General features: G+C 38.1%; 1 protein-coding gene and 1 pseudogene across 6 annotated transcripts in view; one reads left to right on the top strand and one right to left on the bottom strand.

The window, feature by feature from the left end:
- Nucleotides 1-20,385, bottom strand: part of Gstcd (glutathione S-transferase C-terminal domain containing) — a 111,304-nt gene that overhangs the window by 67,073 nt on the left and 23,846 nt on the right. For all 6 annotated transcript variants that reach the window (XM_036189983.1, XM_036189981.1, XM_036189979.1 and 3 more), the window contains 2 exons: nt 17,450-17,701; nt 14,097-14,190 (listed from right to left, as the gene is read on the bottom strand). In XM_036189983.1, coding sequence (XP_036045876.1) covers nt 14,097-14,190; nt 17,450-17,701 — 346 coding nt within the window. The remainder of the gene's footprint in view (nt 1-14,096; nt 14,191-17,449; nt 17,702-20,385) is intronic.
- LOC118585429 lies at nt 8,168-8,744 on the top strand (annotated as a pseudogene).

Consider the following 20,385-nt stretch of genomic DNA (forward strand, 5'->3'; position numbering starts at 1 on the left):
GAATCATTTATTAGGTGACAGAAATTATTCAGGGAAGACTGACTATTTTCCATGTGACAGAGCCCCTTGGGAAAACACCTGAAATCTGGCCTCAGGGAATGAAGATACAGACATCTCCAGTCTGACAACAAGGTAAAGACATGTACTGCTGTCTTACTCACAACTTCTAGAAATTGTCTTCTTTGGTGGGGAGACCCATCCCTACCTGGTCCCTAGCTCTTGAGCTGCCAATGCCCAAGTAAAGAGCAACCCTAGGAATAGACTGTTCAGATTCACACAGATTTTTTTTAAAATTTTTTTTGAGCTGAGGATCGAACCTAGGGCCTTGCGCTTGCTAGGCAAGCGCTCTACCACTGAGCTAACTCCCCAACCCAGGGCCTTGTACTTGCCTAGCAAGCGCAAGGCCCTGGGTTCGTTCCTCAGCTCCGGCAAAAAAAAAAAAAGAAAAAGAATGTTGATGCACACTTGTAATACAGATTCACACAGTTTAACATGGCTGACAACCACACTGACACAGACAGGTGAGTGACATCAACTTAAGGCACAAGAAGAAAGTGACCAAGCAACAATCCAGACACGAATGAGTCTCTCACTGCTTCTGACCACATTTCTTTCTACAGTATATTCCTATACTGCTATACTCTAAGAAGGAAATGACAAAGCAAGCCAGTCAGCAGTCAACTGGATGGAAATACCACATTTTCATATTATGAACAAACGGTGTTCAACAGACTGAGTAAGAAAAGAAAATCTTTAGATGAAATATCACAGTCAAATAATAGTTCATAGAATGAATAAGGCAGGAAATCACTGCTTTATGGTCAGTAAATACAATAAGTTTGATAAATTGAGTCAGAGCCTTCTTCTACCGAATGGTAACCAACGATAATCCAGCGCTTACTTGCTCTATGGCCAAAGTCAAGACCCTCTTGAGCTGCTTGCAAACTTGCCCAAACATGAACCAATTCCCCTTCTTTGTGGCCTCTCATGGCACCTGCTACCTCTGTCTTTCTGCCACAGTAGTCCCTAAAGAAACAAAGAAATTATATTCTTAAAGGGGACACAGCTGGCAAAAGCTGATTAAGATCAAAGTCTCAGAAGACAGTATCACAAACAGTCTTTACTAATTCCTTAAAAAAAAAAAGGTTCTAGGACACACCAAAGTGACGTAAGTTTACTGAAGTTGCCTGTTCATATGAGTTCCTCAAGTAGGGAGCCCTACTACAGGCCACCAGACTTGGAGTTAGTTCACTGAATCTATACTGAAATTCTCACTTGTCTCTCTAGCTCCAGCTCACCTCCTGTCTTTCTCCCTCCTACTCCTTCCAAATGCATCTTTTACTAGCTGACCAAAGTCCTTGGTTACATAAAGCACAGATCTTCCACATATGAATGTAAAGAGTACACACACGTCCTATTTGGGCACTGCTTCTCAAATCCAAAGAGATGCCTACTTGAGATTATGGCAACAACTGCCCTATTGTGTGCTCTACTATTTTGGTACACAATTTATAACAATTAATTGTTTAAAGATTGTTTTTGAGTAACTCATGCATTGTATTTGTGGCCCTTTCTTCAAAAGAATACAAGTTTCACTATAATGAAAACGTCACTTTTTGTGGAGTCCATACACAGAGAGTTGTAGCACTACGACCACATTTTTAAGCATCACTTCTCTGTAAGACAAATTGCTAAATGGTCTTATTAATAAAAAACCCTGAGGCAGATATTGGTGTGTGTGTGTGTGTGTATTTTAGACAAAAAAGGAGGAAATGTGGTGGTATTTTCTTTGTGCACTCCAATAAAGCTTATCTGAGGATCAGAGAAAAAAGCCAGCCACTGTATTAAACATAGAAGTCAGGCAATAGTAGCACATGCTTTTAATCCTATTGCTCAGGAGGCAGGGATCTGTCCAGATCTCTGTGAGTTCAAGGTCACACTGGGGAACAGAGCCAGGCATGGTGACACATGCCTCTAATCCAAAAAATTCAGCACCAACCATAGAGGTCTGGAGGTTTGTACAGACAGATAGGAAGTGATGTAGCTGGGCGGAGAGAGGAAGTGAGATTGCAGGGACAGAAAGGCATATTGGTGTGGGTTTACAGGAAGTAGGTCTCTTTGGAGACTGAGGAGTTGGTGAGGTGAGGTTGGCTGTGGCTTGTCCTATTCTTCTGATCTCTCAGTTTTAACCCCAATATCTGGCTCTGGTTTCTTTCTTTCTTTCTTTCTTTCTTTCTTTCTTTCTTTCTTTCTTTCTTTCTTTCTTTCTTTCTTTCAATTATTAATAAGACCATTTAGCAATTCTTCTTACACATCTCAAAGATAACTCTTTTGTATTTTTACTGTTTTCTTCCTGGAGTACTCAGTGTGGACAAATGCAATATCATGTTTTATAACTCCAGTTAACTCTCACCCTGCCCACTCTCCCACATGATTTCTGTTAGTCACTGTGGTGCTGTGAAAGAATTTGGTCCCCAAAGGGAGTGACACTATTAGGAGGTGTGGCCTTGTTGAAGGAAGTGTGTCACTGTGGAGGTGGGCTTTGAGGTCTCATATGTACTCAAGCTATGCCCAGTGTCTCAGACCACTTCCTGTTGCCTGCGAGTCAAGATGTAGGACTCTCAGCTACTTTTCCAGCACCATATCTGCTGCATGCTACCATACTGCACCATGATAATGATGGACTAAACCTCTGAAAATGTAAGCCATCCCAATTAAATATTTTCCTTTATAAGACTTGTCCTGGCCATGGTGTCTCCTCACAGCAATAGAACCCTAAGACGGTCAATAATCTGCCTCGGTGCTGGTCATACCAAAAGACATTAGATTTAGAAGCATGAACTCTTGGTCTGAGTCACCTCAGACCAAGCTCCATCTATTTTGTGGGGAAAGCAAATTGCAGAGAATTACCCTTTTAATTTAAACACAATCACTGACAACCAACCTTGCAGGAAGAAGAGCAACTGGGCCAGGTAGCCTCCACTCTGCCCCATGAGCCATTCTTTCAGTGGGGTTCAGGTGAATTACCAAGTCTTTTTAAATAGGCATGCTATCTTCCTTCAACAATTAAAAGAAATTTCTTTGGCTCCTAAAGTATGAATGAAAACACACTGGCATTTTAATGACTTCGCTAAATAGACATATAAAAACTAGCAGTAGATCTCAGTGAGTTCAAGGCCAGCCTATCTATACAGTGAGTTCTAGAACAGCCAGAGCTACATAGAGAGACCTTGTCTCAAAACAAAACAAAATCAATAAAACAAAAACAAAACCAACAAAACTTGGCAGGGATATAATAAATGTAAGCATGTAAAGTTAGAATCCAGCTGCTGCTCCAGCCTCAGAAGCCCCATGCTACAGCAGCCTTCTTCTCAAACAGCAGCAGGTACTAAGACCCTGCCTGAGTCTCTAGCTAGACTTCCAGGGGTCAGGCCAGACTTCGTTATCTGGAGAAGGGAGTTTATACTGAAGGGAGTACCGGTGGCCACACTCTGCTCCTCTACTTGCCTCCGGCCTGAGAATCAGCCTAGGTGTGGGCTGGTGCTGTCAAACTACTCCTACCCTCAGAAAGGTTGAAGAGATCCTTTCTCTGCCATTGGGCTTGGATCTTCCTTCTCCAGAAACCCCACCAGGTTATATCTGGTGCTCTGGCCTGAGCTCCCTTCCAAGTTCCCCATTACACTTATATCTATTTCATCTATAATTCTTCTAATAAAATCCTTTCTCAGTGATCCTATGAACTCCTTGTCCAGGAATGTTCAACAAACAGCAGGTATCCCCACCCTCTGAATTCTTAGATTTCTGATCTGATCATTACCAGCTGACTTATGAGATCAAGCTGTATATTGCTTTACCTGTCTGAGGCTGTCAGTTCAAAGAACTACCAGAAACTACCTGCTATTGCAACGGTTTTCCATATAGAGGTGGAATTAAAATACAAAGCTTATAGATTGATTCTATTTGAGAAAAACTAAAAAGTCAACATTCTCAGAAATGTTTTTGGCAAATAAAGATAAGATTAATACATTTATTTGTTTAAGAATCCATTTAAATTGACAAGACACAGTTATTAAGCAAAATATGGTACCTGAATATACCTTGCTATGGTACCTCAACCTTGCTATGCTAAAAAACAGAAAAATAAAATAATGAATTATCTTTATGAGCTGTTAAATTGGGTGTTTTTGTTGTTTTGTTTTGATTTCTGTGAGTTAATGTCAATGAAAGTGAAATGAAGCGGAAGCCCATGAACATTTATTATGGTAAAAATAAATTTATAAAATTGCTTTAGAAATCAGTAAGTATCACGAACAGCAAAAATGTTCACATTCTCTGAGGAATTACCAAAAACATAGAAAAATCTACTTATAGCTTATGGAAGATGAACTATTCTTCTAAAATACTCTAATGTCATTAGGCTTCCTTTCCCTAAGTTACTAAATTTTAATTTTATTTGGGCAGTAGCAATACAGTTAGTACTGTTCTAACTGTACAGTGTAAGTCACAGGCAGAGATCTGCTGTAAGTGATGACAGTATCATGCACAGAAATATGGAGACCCTGAGTCTCAGTTCAGCTAATTGACAGACATGTGTTTTTCTGTGTGTCACATAATGAGTGTTAGTTACCTAACCTCTCCAACAGATTTAACTTTTTCATTGCAGGTGATGCCTAACATCTTCTTTGGGTCTGAATTCCCAGTTTCCCCGCCAGCTATCTCCAGAATGCCACTCCAATTCAACCTACTCTCTGAAGGTTTATTGCATGAACGCCTGAACAGGTTTCTTTGTCCTCCGACATCAAATGCATTTGGATACTGAAGAGCTATGGTCTCTGCCCATTGTCAGAGCTCCTTTAAGATCTTTGTGAAATTTTAAATGATGGTATTATTTAGGTCATAAAGAGGAGTGTGTGTGTGTGTGTGTGTGTGTGTGTGTGTGTGTGTGTGTGTGTGTGTGTGTGTGTGAGAGAGAGAGAGAGAGAGAGAGAGAGAGAGAGAGAGAGAGAGAGAAGAGGGAGGGAGGGAGAGAAAATATAAGAAAACGTAACTGTGGCCCTGTAGAACCTTCTAACGATAAATCTTTAAATATCTAGTTTGTTAAATGTGGATACTGCCACAAAATACTTCTGTTTTCTTATAGTAATATACCAGAGTAAAGTCTTAATAGAAAATAACTTGTCTTTAGGATAAAGGAGTATCCTAGGAATAAAAAATGAAATGCAGTCTGTGTGATCAAATATAACATGTCTACTTTTGTATAGAAATGATAAAATTTTTACATTTATGAATAAAGAATAAATGTAAGTACAGGTCCCTACATAAAAACAATTCCTCTACAAATAAGTCTATAAAATATATATCTGTATACACTATGTGGTTCACTACTAGTCATGTATATGTATGCTATTAATATAGCTTTCTAATTATAACTATATTTTTTCCCCTGTGTTTAAGGATACTATTTTTCTTTTTGATAAATCAATCTCAGACAACTACATTGCTTCAGTGTTTGAGAGATACTGTGCTTGCACAGCTCTTAGGGAAGTCTCCTTGCGTCAGGTTTCTCTACAATGGGAGTTGGCCTAATTAAATAAAAATAATGAATGAATTTGGGTACTGAGAGGAAGTGGTTCAAAGCACAGATGGGAATAGTTCATTGTGTAGTTGAGCTGATTTTATTAGAACAGTATGGAATAGTACAGAGCAAGCCAATTTAACTGAAAGACCTAATGCTCATCAGTTTTTATAAGCAGAAAAATAGGGACACTCATTATTAATGGTTTTATCTCCAAATATAATTATGACCACTTAGGTATAAAAAATATTTCTCGCACGTTTAACCATATCAAGAAGTTTTAAGTTTAAAAACTATGCTATTTACTGTGAAATGCTTAAAAAATGTATAAAGAAATGAGTCCAACTATGTGAGCAAATACTCCTTTCTGACTGTAAAATAGCATTCCTTTAGTTAACTAGAAACAAAGCTGTCTTTCAGCCCTTTCTGGGAAAGTGCATATAGTTGACAGCTACATTTGCCAACATTTCTGCAGCCAGTCCTTCCTCTCCAATGAGAGTGATGCTGAGGTCTGCAAATGAACACTGTTACGAGTATCTTTGGTTCAGAGCAAAAGGTTTTTTCCTATTTCTCATGATACCACACAGTAACTTGAATACTACTTAAAACAAAAATTCACCCATTAATAATTTAAATATTTATAAATTTCCAGCAAAAGCTGCCTCATTATAAAGCATCAAAGTCCATTAACTGTGGTACCAATTATCTGTGATGATGGGAAAACTAATAAAAAAGAAGAAAATTCCTAGAAGCCACTTTCTTGAAATGCACACACATCTCCAGCCCTAAGAGAAGGTGAATGCTACTGTTACATGGTGAGACAAGAAGCTGCTCAGATGTCCCAGGTAGGTCTCTGGATGGCAGTGGCCCTCCACAATGGCACTTCAGCATCAAATAAGGAAGCATCAGAAGCGTTGCCTAGTGCTGGGTATCAGAAACAAGAATTTCCTCACTCACCTAAATCCTACTTTACTCTTTTGATGCAATACAACCTCTGTAACATACAACTAAGTAGCCGTCTTTGAATCTGTAATCTATGCTCCTTATCAACACATTCCCAACAATTCTAAAATAGCTAGTATAGATGCTCACATCTTCTTAGTGTGGTAACAAATGATTCCATGGGATTACAAACAAATCCAAATCCCCTTCATTGTTCAGTAGTACTCAACTTGTCATTTAATTGTACACGTGTCTTAATGAAAATAAACTTCAGGTAAATGTATAATCATGTAGATATTTCCTCATATCAAATACTATTTTCAAAAGTCCTCTTAAAACATATAATATCATCAGCTCTAGACACTGGCTGTTGAAAACTTTTCTGGGAAATAAGCCACCTGGTCTCCACTTGTGAAGATCTATTGAAGGCTGTCCTGAGGACAGAAGAATGTCTCCCCTGGAAGCTAATCAACCCAGCTACTACCCAGGCGCAGAACCAGGGCTATGAGTTGGCCCACCCCACCAAATTTATGAACTGCTGGAGCATGTGAAGGGGGTGAACCTACAGATCAGAAACAGCAGGATCTCCATGACACAGGACAACAACAGGATATCCAAGAGAAGCCCCAGTGAGGGCCCATTATCAGTGGTGTAGCAGAAACCAGAGGCCCAGAGCCAGACCAATGACCCATGGCAATGAACAGTTCCTAGTAAAGATGGACCAAACAGTAAACTGTGTGTCAATTGGCCAAACTATAGCTTCTATAATAAGATTCTTTTTCATTTTTGTTTTGTTTTGTTTCTCTATTTTGTTTTTTTTTTTTTGGAGGGGTTTTCTTTTCAATTTGTTTTGATTTGGAGAGAGGTTGCAACGGCAGAGGTCAGATGTGAGGAGATAGGGAGATAAGTGGAATCAGAATGCATGATCCACAAAGAATCAGCAAATAAATAAATAAATAAATAACACATCCATCTACAGTATAGAAAAAACACACTTATCTATTTACCCTTTGATTATACACCACAGTTAATACACTTTTAAAAAAAAGAAAAGGATATCTAGTTTCATGATTTACAATAGAAAAAAACAAAAACAAAAAAGATACAAAAATGATTGAAGAAAAAATGGGCAACCATATTGGTGGCCCATTCCTTTAATCCTAGCACTTAAAAGGCAGAGGCAAATGGATGTCTGTGAGTTCCAAGTAAGCCCAAGCTACACAGTTCGGCTACATAGTGAGATCTTGTCTAAGAGATAAACTAATATAAAGTTAAGTAAAATAAAATGAGCCATACACTATGTGGTTTTAAGATTTTAAGTCACATAGGGTGCTGGAGAAATAGAACAATTCACAGGTAAATGAAAATTGAGTCAAGACAGAAACTAAGAAAGCAATTAAATTATTTTTAGAATTGAATGAAAACGAAAACACATATTCAAACTTAGGGGGCACAATGAAAATAGATCTGTATCTATTACCCTGCACAAAACTCAACTCCAAATGGATGAAGGACCTCAATATTAAACCAGACACCCTGAATCAGATAAAGAGAAAGTGGGGAACAGGCTTGAATTCATTGGCATAGGAAAATACTAAAATATACCAAGAACTTTAAAAAAAAAAAAAAAAGAGCTCCTCTTCTTGTAAGCGGGCTAAGGTGACCTGTGAAGATGGTTCACTACTCGCTTGACCCAGAAAACCCTACAAAATCATGCAAATTGAGAGGTTCAAATCTTCAGGTTCACTTTAAGAACACCTCTGAAACTGCCCAGGCCATCAAGGGTATGCATATCCAAAAAGCCACCAAATATATGAAAGATGTCACTTTGAAGAAGCAATGTGTGCCTTTCTGGCAGTATAATGGTGGAGTCGGTAGGTGCGCCCAGGCCAAACAGTGGGGCTGGACACAGGACCAGTGGCCCAAAAAGAGTGCTGAATTTTTGCTGCACGTGCTTAAAAATGCAGAGAGTAATGCTGAACTGAAGGGTTTCAATGTGGATTCTCTAGTCATTGAACACATCCAGGTAAACAAAGCACCTAAGATGTGCTGACGGACTTACAGAGCTCATGGCTGGATTAACCCGTACATGAGCTTCCCCTGCCACATCGAGATGATCCTCACTGAAAAGGAACAAATTGTTCCAAAGCCAGAAGAGGAGGTTGTGCAGAATAAGAAGATATCCCAGAAGAAACTGAAGAAACAAAAACTTATAGCATGGGAATAAATTCCTCATAAAATAAATGCAGGTAAAAGTAAAAAAACAAAAACAAAAACAAACAAACAAAACAAGAATTAAACACCAAGAAAACAAAACAACCCAATTAAAAATGTGATACAGAACTTAACAGAGTTCTCAAAAGATGAAACACAAATGGCTAAAAGCACTTTTTAAAAGTTCAACACCCTGAGCCATCATGGAAATTCAAATTCGAACTGCTTTGAGGTTTCATCTTATTCTAGTCAGAATGGCCAACATTCACAAAATATATGACAGCAGCTGCTGGCAAGGATGAAGGGAAAAGGGAACACGTCCTCATTGCCAGTGGGAGTGCAAACTTGTAAAGGCACTATGAAAATCAATGTGGATGTTCCTCAGAAAGCTGAAAATTGATCTACCACAAGATTCAGCTATACCATTCTTGGGCACATACCCAAAGGACTCTACATGTACAACATAATACTTGCTTATCCACACTAAAGACCTTTTGAAAAGATATATGAAAACCTACTTCTATAGAAGCTCCCTAAAATATATACACATATGAAAGAAATTTAAATGGAGTCACCCTGTAGTGGAGGAGACAAGTGCTCCAACTAGACAACTCGTAACCCTAAGAAACCCCGCCCCCAGGCCCATTCCAGATTACATCTTGTCGAGTTATTGGCCAAAGGAGATCCATAACCTCTCCCCAAATGTTACAGGCTGTTGCCAGGCTATTGGTTGCCCTCTGCAATCAGACAGGAAGGCCCCACTGCTCAAGACAACACTTAGGTCATGAACATGGAGAAATTGAGCTGGAGGGCAACCGTATTGACAAGCATTCCTTGAAGTGTAGTGCTGGAAGGTATGTCTAATGCTACTGGAGGAGAAAAGTAACTCCACCTAGCTACAAACCCTGTGACTTACCAACCACTTGTGCTTGGCCTTAAGGCCCACTTCATGGATAGAATCTACACCTGGCACTGCTAATGTGGCCAAGAATCGGAGCTAGGTCATAGGCCCTTGAGAAAAACCCACAACTGGAAAATGTTCAGAGAGGAAGAGACTTAGGGACAACTCAGGCCTAAATAGGATGCCTTCATCAAACCTTCCCTCAAGGCTCAGGGATCTGTGCAGCACAGGAGGTGAAAAGATGGCAGCAGCCAGAAGCACAAGAAAACAGCATCTTCCAGACACAACAGGGCTGACACATGTTGGACCTCGGAACTCACAGAGACTCTGACAGCATAAGTAAGACTTGCACACATTCAAGCAAGACAAAAACCCAAGCACAGAAAAAGAAAAGTGAGCACAATGACCCACTCCTTACCAGGAAGCTATGTACAACTGATCTCTGCTGAGAGGAGAAGAAACAAATGGAGTGACACCGGGTAAACCAACCACACTCCAGGGCAGCCCGTGACCAGGAGTGGTTGCCAAACGGACTCTGTATTCGTGAGCTTTCTAGTTTGCTTTAGTTTGGCCTGGTATTTTTTTTTCCTATGGATTACGTTTGCTTTGATATTTGTTTTCTTTTTTCCCTTTTTCTTTTGGAGAGAGACAAAACATGAAGCCGTGTGCATAGGGAGGTAAGGACAAGTTGTAGAGTAAAAACAATATGATCAAAATATATTACACAACATTTAAAAATAAAAATACTTAATTAATTTTAAGAACAGAAATTCCCAAAGGATTTTCCAGAGTGACTGTAACATTTTATATTCCTATTATGTTTATCAATGTTTATCATTGTTCTGGGACTGAGTCAAGAATACTGCATGACAAATAAAAACCCTCTTCATTGCAATCTTATTATATTCTAAACAAGTTCATGGACATTTTGTATTTATATACACTATTTTTGAGACACTTAACTTCGGAGAAGAAGACAAATAAAATTAAGTGTTTGTTGAGAACTTCACTCTCAACACACACACACACACACACACACATGCCCACGCACATGCACACAGACAGAGACAGATAAAGCACCAAGAGCAGGACTAACAAGATGACTCAGCAGGTAAAGGAGCTTGTGGGAAAGCCTGAATTCAATCCCTAGAACTCACATAAAGGGGCAATAAGAGAAGCAACTTGAGATATTTGTCCTGTAACCACACATATACCATGGTATGCACATGCAAACACAAATATCACATATATACTTACATATGCATATTCATATAATAAAGTAAAAAATAAACTAACAGAATGTTGGCAAGTGATTAATTCCAACTACTACATTAGCTAACATTAACATTTACAATTTACTAGGCATTGTATTGAGTGCTGCATACTAATTCACTGAATGTAGCAATAATCCTAAAGACAATGTCATTATCATCCCTTTACAGATGCAACTGAAGCAACCAAAATACAGAGATACTGAGCATCTGGCCACAGGTTACCTATGCAGGTGGTTGCCCAACTAGGCTTTGAATCCAAGAAGGTGACTCTATGAAATATGGCTTAATATACAAGGTAGCATTGGAAGTGATTCTTAAATGATGAGTACAATTTGAATAGGCAAGATAATGGCAATTATGGTATCTAGATGGGTAGAAATATAAAATTGATGACATAGAGATAATTAATATAGATTTAAAAGTGAAACTGAAAGGTGATCGTACAAGATATAAGAAGAGAAATGTGTTAGGGAGTGGTAGATTGGAGAAACTTAAAACTGATTCTAGCATGAGGATGAACAGCCCTTTATTAGTAAAAACAAAACAAGTAGTTCTTACAGTAGGTGTCAAACTGTTTATAGTTAAACAAATGTAGTAAGAAACATCAAATCTAAAGCGCCATACAATTCTGCCTCAATTTATCCAAGACTGAAACTGTCTAGGTGACAGTCAATGACTGATACGTGAAGAAACCATGGTGATTTACATCGTCTTATTTTTCACACTACTTACAAAAACCAGATGATCCAATTAAAGGGATGTAAGCAGGGGCGAAGTTTCTAGGTCAGTACTAGCTTGATTTCTCCGTGTTCTGTGACTTAGGTATGTGTGGTCTTCACCAACAGGATCTTACTTCTGGAGGGTAACCGAGAGCACTGGCAATAGGTTCCTTGTGCTGGGTCTATGGAATGTCACTGGCCAACAACTACAAAAGAAGTAACACACTCCTGGCTCTGGCCTCTTTTTTTTTTTAATTTTCAGATTTATTTTATTTTATATGTTTTGCCTGCGTGTATGTATGTGCACCATAGGTATAGCTGGTGTCCACAAGATCAGAAGACGACATCAGATCCCTTGCAAGGTTGTGAGAAACCATATATGTTCTGGGATCCAAATTTAGGTCCTCTGTAAAGAGCAGCAAGTGCTCTTAACTCCCAAGCCATCTGTCTGCAGTGAGGCACTGTGGTATCTGGTAAGGGTATTGTTGCTCCTAGGACTCCTCCACTGTAATTCGTTTCATGTATGTGTGTATACACATATTCTAGGAAGCTTCTATAGTGGTAGCTTTCCATGTGGCTTTTTCAAAGGTCTTTTGTGTTATTTATCCATCCCAGAATTTACTCCTGTACTCTGTTCTTCCCTTCTCCATTCTAATTTAACTCTTCTATTCCCGTACTCCCTTTGGACTCTTTACAAAATACATCCATCCCTTATAGGCAGATGATTAACCTAGTGACCCACAACTGGCCAACGTGCAGAGAAACAGAAAATGCTGAATGCTCTGCCCCATGGAACACAAATACCTCAGCCCCTTCTCTCAAGACTAAGAGATCATTGCAGAGAGGGGTGGAAAGGGTGTAAGAGCCAGAGGCAGTACATAATTGCAATGAAACAGTGTCTCTGGACATAGGAACACATGTCAATTCATGGCAGTTGTGATGGGATGTATGTGCAAGACTTGGGCCAGCCCGAGAAAGACCAGATCCCAGTATGGAGAGAGCAGCTGGACGTGAAGTCTCTCCCCTGCTATTGGTAACTGCTGGCTGCTGAGATGGAGAGAGTCAGCTTTCTCTAAGTGTGTAGCCCTAGTTCCAGTGGAAGCCCACACTTCAGAGAATATTTGGGAAGCACACAATGTTTTTGATGAGTTTAAGAAGTATAATGTTGAGTGAGTAGAACATGGGGGAGGGGACCTGAGAATAGTTGGAGGATGTGCAATGATTATGATCAAAATGCTTTGAATGGAATTCTCAAAGAGCTAATATATTTTTAAAACTCACTTGCAACAAAAATAAAACTAAAAATCGAGAGACTAATTGAAGAAATAAACCTTTGATCTATGCTAAAATTTTTTTCCACCTAAAAGAGCACTTTAAACGGTATTTAAATATCAACAAGTTCCCTTTACATGTTTAAGAGAATTTCTGAAAGTAAGGAAAATCCATAGAGTTTTTTAAAAGGGTGAAGGGCTGAAAATTGGTATACTAACCTTGAATGGGCACCAAGGCTGCCCTGAGGACATTTCTCCCTATTAGGAACTGTCCTGGAACAGCAGGATGGAGAAGAGAAGCTCGCCCTGTCTCTGCAGAGCTGGGAAACCATGACTACAGAAAAGCGAAACACTGAAAGCGGAACCTGAGAAAACACATACAAAAGTCCCAGCCAGCAACAAAGGAGGACAGACAGACAGAACTGGAAGCTGAAAGGTTAACAACGGTAGTCTTAAGTTCTACATTTGGAGATGCTTGAAACGAGGAAATATTAACTCTGTGAGATTTACCCTTAACCCAAAACTGTTGAGAACCACAGATTAAGGTAATGCCAAACTGAATTCATACTCTGACACTACAAAATCCACAGGAAAGTAAGTAATTAGGAGTGTACGCACCAAAAGAAATAATAACAGAATTAAAACTCCATGATTAACTATTAGAATAAGTACCCAACATAAAAATCATAAAATCAGCAAAATGAAATATGACCATGAAAAAATTTATTTAAAACAAACCGAATATAATTTAAGATAATAAAACATATATTTGTTCAAATAAACACCAAGCAGTAAAGAGATATTTCTTTAAAATGAGATTTTAAACAGTTGAGGAAAAGATGATAAATTACTAGATGATGAATGAATTTTCCTAATTTTTACTAAGTGTGATAAATGGAATTGTAGTTATTGATGATATCATTTGTACATCCTAAAATATAATACTTCAGATTTGTTTTAAAATATGTCATCAAAGAAAAAAAGAACTAATGAAGTCAATGTAGGAAAATGTAGAAAACATTAAATCTGAGTGATATGAAATTCTAAAAATAAAATGAAATGAAAACTCACTAGATAGTAGATATATTATTAAAATATTAAATATAGCCAAAGGGACATTTTGAGTATGGGAAGATGGCTCTGAAGTGAGTATCCAGATTGAACTTAAAACCTTACACCAAAAAGCAAACCAAAGCTCACCTTCCTTCGGGCTGACAGCAGCAGGAAGGTTTTCCCAGTCAAGGGTCCAAGAAGGACAGGGGTGCGGAGAAAACATCGCTTCAATGCCTTTTTCCTAGAAAAGGAAGTAAGCTTTCCAAGTTAGTGCACTAACAAAATCCTGTTTTCAAAGCCCACATTTCTATTTTTTACACTAACAAAGGTAATTAAAATTAATCATATGTGTACCCAAATACCTAGTTACATAAAAAATACAAAATGTTGTAAAATATAAAATTCCTGTTCAAAATGTTATTTTGAAATCAGTACATTGCTATTATTTTTTAATTGTAGTAATAAAAATAATGCTGAAAACATATAAAAATAATAAGCCAATAAATATACTACGCCAGGACCAAAGAAATGGCTCAGGAGTTAAAAGTATTTGTTACTCTTGCAGAGGACCTGGGTGGGTTTGGTTCCCAACATCCACATGGTGACTAACAACCATCTTTAACAGTAGTTACAGGGAATCCAATGTCATCTTCTGACTTCCTCTGGTACCAAGCAAGCATGTGGTGCACATATATACAGGCAGGCTAAATATATACATACATACATACACACACACACACACACACACACACACACACACACACGGAATAATAAAGAAAAATCACTTGAAAACAAAACTTTATCGATAAAAAAATTTATAGATTATTAAAAAAAATCTGATCTTCCACTGTCCATCATCAATCTCTATCTTTACACATGAAAACCACCTATTTAAACTGCAAGTTTGATTCAATGTACCTAAAAACTGTCAACATAACACATACCCCAGAATATCACCCTATCAGTTTATCTATGGTTGTATCTCTAATAGATTCTAAAATTTTAAAGAACTGTTTTTTAATTCATTAAATTGTCCTCCAGGGTTCTTTCCTATGTTAAAATTATGCATCTAAAGCTAAGCATGGTGAAACACTGCTTTAATCCCAGCACTTGGAGCTGGAGAGGGAGGCCAGCCTGGGTTGCATAAGATTCATCTCAAATCGACCAACAAACAACCAAAAACTATATTTGTTCTATAGACAGTGGCATGGCAAATATATGGATTTATATTTTTCCAATCATGAAACATGAATCCACATCCCACCACATAGATGATCACTGTCCAGATATTATCATCCCTAGGAAGCCCATTTAAAGAAAATTTATAGCAAGGGACTGTGGTGTACATCTAGACGTCTCAGCACTACAAAGTCTGAGGTAGGAGAATTCCTTGACCCCACAAGTAAGGACAGAGTAGGCAACATTAAGAACTCCCATCTTTTTCAAGAGAAAACAAAACATAACAAAACAAGTAAAATATAATAAATATTGCTGATAATTCACCTTTAACTATTTTATAACAGTTATCCATGAGATTACTTTTCGTTATGAAAACTGACTGAATTTGGGTCCCCAAAGAAATAGAGGGAATCACTTTACTAGAGATACAGTATCACTATAGATCTAGAAATCGAGCACTCATTTGTTTCTAGAAGAATACACAACACATCTCTCTGAAGTCACCTATCACATTTCTGTTGCTGTTACTCTGACTTTGCTATTACTCATTTCCAATCTCATTCCTACCTCAGGGTCTTTAAAATAATACTTCTATATTGAGATAGTGCTAGTACACAACAAAATGTACCCTTCTCAAGTATACACACTTTGGAAAGTAAATTGAGGTATTCACATTTCTATTTATTAAAATCTTAACATTTCCTTCAAAGATTTATTTAAATTCTACTTCTTTACATCTATGTCTTTAAATTTAACTTTAAATTGTCATCTTAAATTTAAAACTGCAATCTCCCAGAAGAATACAGGCCAGTGCCATTGCCCTTGGCTACCTCCCAGGACTTACAGGCAAGACCCGATTGTTGAAGAGACCACATACTTCAGTTACAGGACTTGGAGGAATTGAGCTAGAACTGACCTGGAAGCCTCCTCCCTGAGGACTAGCTTTAATAGTATCTGTAGGCCAAGCTACCAAGGGAGAGAAGCAGTCAATAGTTCTACTCAGCTGTAAAGGCCATGAGCCACAAAAATGACCAGCACAAAACATATCCACAGAGGTGCAACAGTGGCATCTTTATCCTGTGGTTAACCAATAGCTATCTAACTGGACTGAAGGCCTGCTCAGTGGCAGAGAATTCATGCCTAGTACTGCAAACAAGGCCAACTACCTGTGTCTGGTGAAGTCACAGACCCTATAGAAGAACACATTTCTGCCTAACTGAATTCTAAATATTTAACCTTAAACCCACAGATAGGGGTAGCTTCACTCCTAATCACAAATACTTCTGTTAGCAGCAATGCAGAAATGCAGGACTGGTCAAAAAACAAAGACTAAAGTCCGCTGTGTGCCCAACCCCAGTTGACATAACTATATCACAAGGCCTAAGGCTCAGGGAGCACTGAAGAAGGTACAGATTGTAAGATCCAGACGGCTAGTATGTTTTCTTCAAGATAGTCTCTTCTACATATGGCAAAGAAACAGCTCCCATGAAATCATCAACCCAACCTCAGATGGGGAAAATATCACAAGGCCCTATCCCTAGATGAAAACCTACAGGGAGATATGGCTGTTGAGAGAGAAAGAATCAGTTTTCCCTAGGAATGAGTCCCCTGATAGGTTATCTAATCCCACGTGGACACCCCTAAACAACACATACACATAGAGGCAACACTAGATGGATTCAGTGGGATTTTTTGGGGGAGTGTGTGTGTGTGTGTTTGTGTGTGTGTGTAAAATAAGAATAATTAAAGAAAAGGCCATGAATTTGAGAGGTGGAGTGATAAAGAAGAAGTTGGAAAAGGAACAGGAAAGGTGGAAATGGTGTAAATACATACTTCTATATAAAATTCTCAAAAAACCCTGAAGCTAGAAAAAAGAATGAAATCACGATATTCGTATAAAGATAGATGGAGACTATTGTGTTACTTTAAATACACCAGACAAAGAAACATTAACTCAATCAATTACTAAAATAAAGCCTGAAATCAAAATTCACAGCAACACAGCAAGTTTAGGTTAAAAGGATACACTTGACCAGATATGATGTTACATTGGTCCACAATGTGAATATCTAAAAATGTTTTAAAAATAATTACTTTTAAACTATGTATTTTGACTTGGTTCCAAAGAGAAACAGCATGAAAGCTATTCAATTTATTGTGGCTTATTTGAACAGAAGACTAGCAGAAACATTATTTGGTAAATACACATACAAATAGCTATATATAAAATATAGATGACATGAGAAAATGATTACTAGTTGGAAAAGAATGCTGAAGGGCTATTTTTCAAAAAGAAAACTGTAGAAATGGAAGCTGAATACCATTAACTTGGTCATAGTTGGTCTTGGTCCACCTGTAAATGAAGGGTCGTTTGGTTCCTCTCCGGCTGTCACTTCAGTGGAGTTCAGGGGCGTCTCACTTGCAGAATTCAGCAATTCTGGTAAATACACAAAGTGGATCCCACACTTAGAAGCTGCCGTTTTGACTTTTGGCACTTCCTGAATCCGCTGGTACCAAGAAGCTAGCAGTGGAAACTGTTCCAGCTTCTCAGAAAATTTCCTGCAGAGAATTACCTGGAGAAGAAAAAGGATGCTTTAAAAATATTTTTTGACCGTTTATAACAGTAGTAATGAAGTATCACATATCATAAAACTCACACATCTCAAAGGTATAATTCAAACAACTGTGCAACTACCACACCATCCAGCTCTAGGACAGCACACACTGTGACAATTTGCAATAAACTTCTGTACTCATAACAAGTTGCAGTAGCTGGCCTATTTCCTATGTTTATAGTGTTGCCTTTCATACAAGTTAATAGAATCATAAGAAGCCCGTGTCTTTTTTCACTTAGCATTATGTCTCCGACATTCACGCCTATTTGTGGACCAGTACTTTGCTTTCTTGATTAGTAGTAACAGTCACTGGGAAAAGCCACTCTACCTGCTTATCTGATAACTCAGTAGTTGATGGACACCGGCGTGTTTCTAGGTACTGGCTATCATGAAGAGAACTTAGGTTGAAACTACTGAATTATTCTCCAGGGTGGCGATACCATTTTATATTCCCACTGTGGAAAGTTCCATTCCTCTACCTATATTTCTAATTTTTATTTAATTTCATTTTTTGGGTATGATGTCTTAATGATACAAGTATTTGAGTACAAGTACTTGATTGTTACCTATGGAAGAGATGTGGGGGTCAAAGAACAAACAGAAAAATACGACTTTTCTGTCATCAGCTCATAATGTCCAAATAATGAAAACCAAAGATAGTGAGATCACTCAAATGTCAAATATTTCCAAGTCCCACATTTAAAAGGAACCGGTGACCATGTGAAGACCTCAAATAAGCAGATAAACAAGGTAAGAAAATCAATTCAGGATCCAGACAAGAAAGTAAGCAAAGGAAATGAAATGGTTAGTAACTTGGAGGAGAAATTAAAAAAAAAAGAGAGAAAAATTCAGCAAGGAAATTAAGACTCTGAACAAGAGCCAAATTCGTGAAATAAAAGGATCAATTTATCAAATAAAACACAGTAGAAAGCTTCATTGGGGCTAAAGAGATGGTTCAGTGGATAAAGTGCTTGGTACATAAACAGGAGCACCCAAGTTTGGATCCTCAGCGCCCGTGAAAACTCTAACTCTAATACTCACAGGGAAACATAATACACGCATGCACGCACACACACGCAGACACACACACACACACACACACACACACACACACACACACACATACACTTGTATCATCATCATTACCACCACCACCAACAACAAGAAACAAGATAAAGCAAGAGAACAAATATCAGGGACGGAGAAACAAGTCAAGACAATAACAATTTCAGATATACAAATGCTACCAGAACTTTCAAGACCAAACCCAAGAATAAAGATCGCAGAAGAAGCTGAGATAAAAAATGTATAGGCAATTTAGTCAATAAAATTGTAACAGGTAGATACAAGAAAGGGATAGACATCCAAATCAAGAGGCATTTATAACTCCTTAATAGTTATGACCAGAGAAGAATCCCTACATAATATATCATAGTCACGATGTCCAAAAACGCAAAACAAAGAAACAATACTAAAAGCTGTAAGGGGAAAAGGCAGGAATATCAGAATAATGAGCATTCTAAAGTCAAGAAAGCAAGGAATGGTCTATTTCAAGCCCTGGAGTATGCAGCTGCCAACCAGGATTTCTAAAAATAGATTATCTTTTAGAATGGAGGGAGAATAAAAGCAGGCAAGAAAAGCACCAATTACGGCACTTCTACCACGGCAGCACTGGAGAAGAGTCTTAAAGTAACACTATAACCAGAGGAGAGGGAAGGGCAATTTCACATTTCATATGTAGGAAAGGCCACTCCACGAAAGCACCAGAAGAACAAAGGACTGTGAAAAACCATGTGTCTAACACAGCAAACTCTTAGTCTGAGCCTGAGAGAAGAAAACAAGTAATCCAACCAACCAGAACCACCAAAGCCATAGGAAATAACAAATCTCCCTCAAGGATGACTTTATTTGCAAACGGATTCACCAGATACAGACTAACTGACTGGATTTAAAACAAGCAAAACGGTATCAAACGGTTTTCTTTTTTTCTAAGAAATACACTTAGCTGGCAAAAATGTCCAAAAACTGAGCCAAAGGATGCAAGTTAACCTACTAAGCTAATCAAAACAGTGATCAAGCAAGCTTGCAAGAGGACTTTCATGTCTGCTAATGCAGACTTCAAAGCAAAACTAGCAGAAGAGATAAGGAGGACAAGTACAGTTAATCAGGGAACAAATCCATCATGAAGACAACACAATTCAAGTATTTTTGGCATTGAATCTTAGAGCTTTCAGTTTCATAAAACAATGAAGGTCACAGAAGGCCACAAAGGTCCTGATACAATATAGCAGGAGACTTCAATATCCCACTCACGTTTAGATAGCTATTCCAAACTAATAATCAGCAAAGAAACATTAATGCTAAATTATACCATAGATCAACTGATTTCAACAGATACCTACAAAATATTCCATCTAACAAACAGGGAACACACATTCTTCCCAGGGATGCATGGAACCTACTCTTAAATTGACCACATGATAGACCACAAAGCAAGATTCCACAAATACAATAAAGAAAAAAAATGTATTTTATCAGACCATAGTCAAATAAAACTGGAAAGCAAATGCAGAAGAAATCTCGGAAACTACACAAAGACAATGGAGACTAAACAATACACATTTGTACAGGGCCACTGAGGA

This window comes from Onychomys torridus, chromosome 6, assembly GCF_903995425.1.
Source record: "Onychomys torridus chromosome 6, mOncTor1.1, whole genome shotgun sequence".
NCBI classification, from domain to species: domain Eukaryota; kingdom Metazoa; phylum Chordata; class Mammalia; order Rodentia; family Cricetidae; genus Onychomys; species Onychomys torridus.